Raw genomic sequence first — 3,027 nt, 5'->3', positions numbered from 1 at the left:
GAACAGCAGGAGGCCATTCAGCCCCTTTGAGCTTGCACAATATTCAGTGAGATCAGGTCTGATTTGCGTCTTAAACATCCCACTCACTGGTTATGAACGTCTGGTCTCAAATGAATTGCTGTGAAATTAGCTGCAGTTTTGGGAAGGCAGCATGGCCCAGGTTTGGGCTGTGATACCTCACGCTGGAGCAGGGCACTGGAAGTCAAACCCCATTGCTTCTGGAGATATTAAAGATCGTCAAAAATGCACAGAACTGTCTGATATTGCTGTCTTCTCAAGGCAGGTTGAGAGAAAACATGGCCCAAGCTTGTCTCCTGAATAAGAATCTCAGTTGGTGACAAATAGACTGTAGGTGCAGGTAAACAGTTACAAAGCATTGTTAGATAACTGTATTATTTAAACCGCTAATGCCTTGTTATAAACTCCCTCTTAAACACACGCAGTCAGACACAATCAGAAATACAAAAAAAAGGTCGTTATCGATGGAGGGGAAGATCGGGAAATCAGTTTCAGTGATCCCTGTTCACAGGATCTACTGAGATGCTTCTGGTCTGCTGTGTCATCTTCCTTCTCCAGACGCTTCCACTGTTTTTCCAAAGGTGCAGGGTGGCTAGTTTGCTGAATAAACGGCCATGGGCGTATTGGCGCGAAGTTGCCACTCATTACAGCAACCGCTGAAGGATAATTAAACTTTGGACTTGAAGCAGCTTTTACTGCAGAGAACAGGGAGACAGCTGCTGAACTGGTGGAGATCCTGATGTTTCTCCTCTATCGCAAAATGTCCAGCTGCCTGAGAACCAATCGCATTTGTCGTTGGCAGGCAGAAAACCGTGCCGGAATCCACAGACCAATCAGCTCCTTGTTGCTGACCAATTGCACACAGTCCCCTGGCCCCAACTGGCCAGCGACTCAGGCTTTCCTCAATTCTGGAGCCAATGGCTGTGTAAACAATGCTTGTAATGAGCAGAAGGTAAATTGCTTTTGAAACAAGAAAATCCATGGTTCTGTCACACTTTTTAACTCACAATCAACAATATAGAAAATTGGAAAGATAGATTTTCCTTGACCCAGAGGCTATGTAGATGTAAAACAGAGATCAATAGCTATTCGGACACTGAGGGGATTCGCACAAGAAGGTTAACTCGGGTGTTGGGAAGAGGGGAACAACTGGAATAGCCTCTTGTGTTGCCGCCTGATGATTCAGTCTCCATCCTTCCCTTGGTCCGTTTCAGGTGATGAAGCAGCAGAATGTGGAGCTGGGAGACACTGACTTGGAGATTTCCGACTATTCCCCCCCACTACCGCAGGGCAAGTGGCTGCGAAAGAGAACGCAAGTCAAGATACGGGTAGGGGAGGTGCTGTGGTATCTTCGAGGGTGGGTGCAAGTGGGCAGAGGGTTGGCACAGAGGCACCCCCCCAGCAGGCAGGATTAACAAGCTTCTCATCAGGGAATCCTAACTGGGGTATGTCTGGATGGATTGACCACCATCATCCTCCTAACGTCCACGTTCCTGACCTGATGGAGACACCGGATGGGTGCTAGATGACAGAAAGTAGGGATAATGGGGGCAAGTTGGCAGGATACGACCACCGGTGTTCCCACAGGATCTGTGTCAGGCCCTCGGTTATTCACGTTAGTGTATCGACCAGTGGGATAACAGCGTGGAAAGATATTGATGCAAATTTGCTGGCGACACGAGGTTAGGCAGCATTGTAGACGATGGGACAAAATTACAAATTGTTTGAGTGATAAGGAGAGGTTGGAGGGGCTGGGCTTATTTTCCCTGGAGTGTAGGAGACTGAGAGGCGACCTTATGGAGGTCTAGAAAACCATGAGGGGCTTGGATAAGGTAGATAGCCAAGACTTTTCATCAGGGTTGGGGGAGTCTAAAACCAGAGGGCATGGGTTTAAAGTGAGAGGGGGTGGGATACAAAAGGGTCCGGGGGGGGGCAATTATTTTCACAGAGGGGAATGGTGAGTGTCTGGGACAGGCCGACAGAGGTAGGGGTGGAGGTGAGTACAGTTTTGTCATTTAGAAACGTTTGAACAGGAACATGGATGGGATGGATATGGAGGGGTATGGACCCAAATGCGGGCAAATGAGACTGGATTAATTGGGAAAACTGGGCAGCATGGAGAAGTTGGGCCGAAGGGCCTGTCTCCAAGCTGTGAACCTCTATTTCTCTACAAAAGGGATGTTGATAGACAGAGAATGAATGGGAAGAACTGTGGCAGGTGGGTTTTGATGATAGCAAGTGTGAGGTTAGCCAGTCTGGATGGAAAAAGGACAGGTTGGGGAATGTTCTGGATGGGACAGAGTTAAATAGAACAGATGTCCAAAGAGATTAGGGGCTCAGGTGCATAGACCATCAAAATGTCACAAACAGCTGCAGAAAATAATCGAGAAAGTGAATGGAATATTAGAGGATTGGAGTATAAGGATGCAGGAGTGATGCTACAGCTATGCAAAACCCTGGTTAGACCCCACTCGGAGACTGTGATCAGATCTGGTACCACACCTTAGGGAGGATAGATTGGTCTTGGAGGGTGTAAAATGAGGGTTTACAAGAACGATCCCTGAACTTCAGGGGTTATGAGGAGAGATCACACACAATAGGCCTGTTTTCTCCAGAATGTACAAGGTTAAGGGGTAATCTGATCAAAGTCTTCAAGTTATTTACAGGAAAAGACGGGCTAGACCAAAGTAAACTCTATCTAGAGCCAAGTGACATCGCCCGAGAATGAGGGTCGGAGTGTTCCGGAGAGACATTAGGAAGCACTTATACACTGAAAGGGTAGGAACAGGAATGGTTTGGGATTGGGGACAGTGGGAGTGAATGGGAAGAGGTTTGGGTCCATTGGGATTGGACACAGTGGGAGTGAACGGGAAGGGGTTCGGGTCCATTGGGATTGGGAACAGTGGGAGTGAATGGGAAGGGGTTTGGGTGCATTGGGATTGGGGACAGTGGGAGTGAATGGGAAGGGGTTTGGGTCCATTGGGATTGGGGACAGTGGGAGTGAATGGG

At 48.1% G+C, this 3,027-nt stretch overlaps 1 protein-coding gene across 1 annotated transcript in view; it reads left to right on the top strand.

Moving 5' to 3' along the window:
- LOC125482206 (membrane-associated phosphatidylinositol transfer protein 1-like) overlaps nt 1-3,027 on the top strand; it is a gene marked incomplete at its 3' end in the record, with an annotated part of 6,135 nt that overhangs the window by 1,423 nt on the left and 1,685 nt on the right. The window contains exon 3 of the mRNA XM_048594222.1: nt 1,233-1,346. Within this exon, the coding sequence (XP_048450179.1) occupies nt 1,236-1,346 (111 nt within the window). The remainder of the gene's footprint in view (nt 1-1,232; nt 1,347-3,027) is intronic.

Source organism: Rhincodon typus, unplaced genomic scaffold, assembly GCF_021869965.1.
Source record: "Rhincodon typus isolate 14 unplaced genomic scaffold, sRhiTyp1.1 hic_rhity00007122, whole genome shotgun sequence".
NCBI lineage: Eukaryota > Metazoa > Chordata > Chondrichthyes > Orectolobiformes > Rhincodontidae > Rhincodon > Rhincodon typus.
The sequence above is the reverse complement of the archived record's forward strand: the minus strand, read 5'-3'. Positions and strand labels throughout refer to the sequence as shown.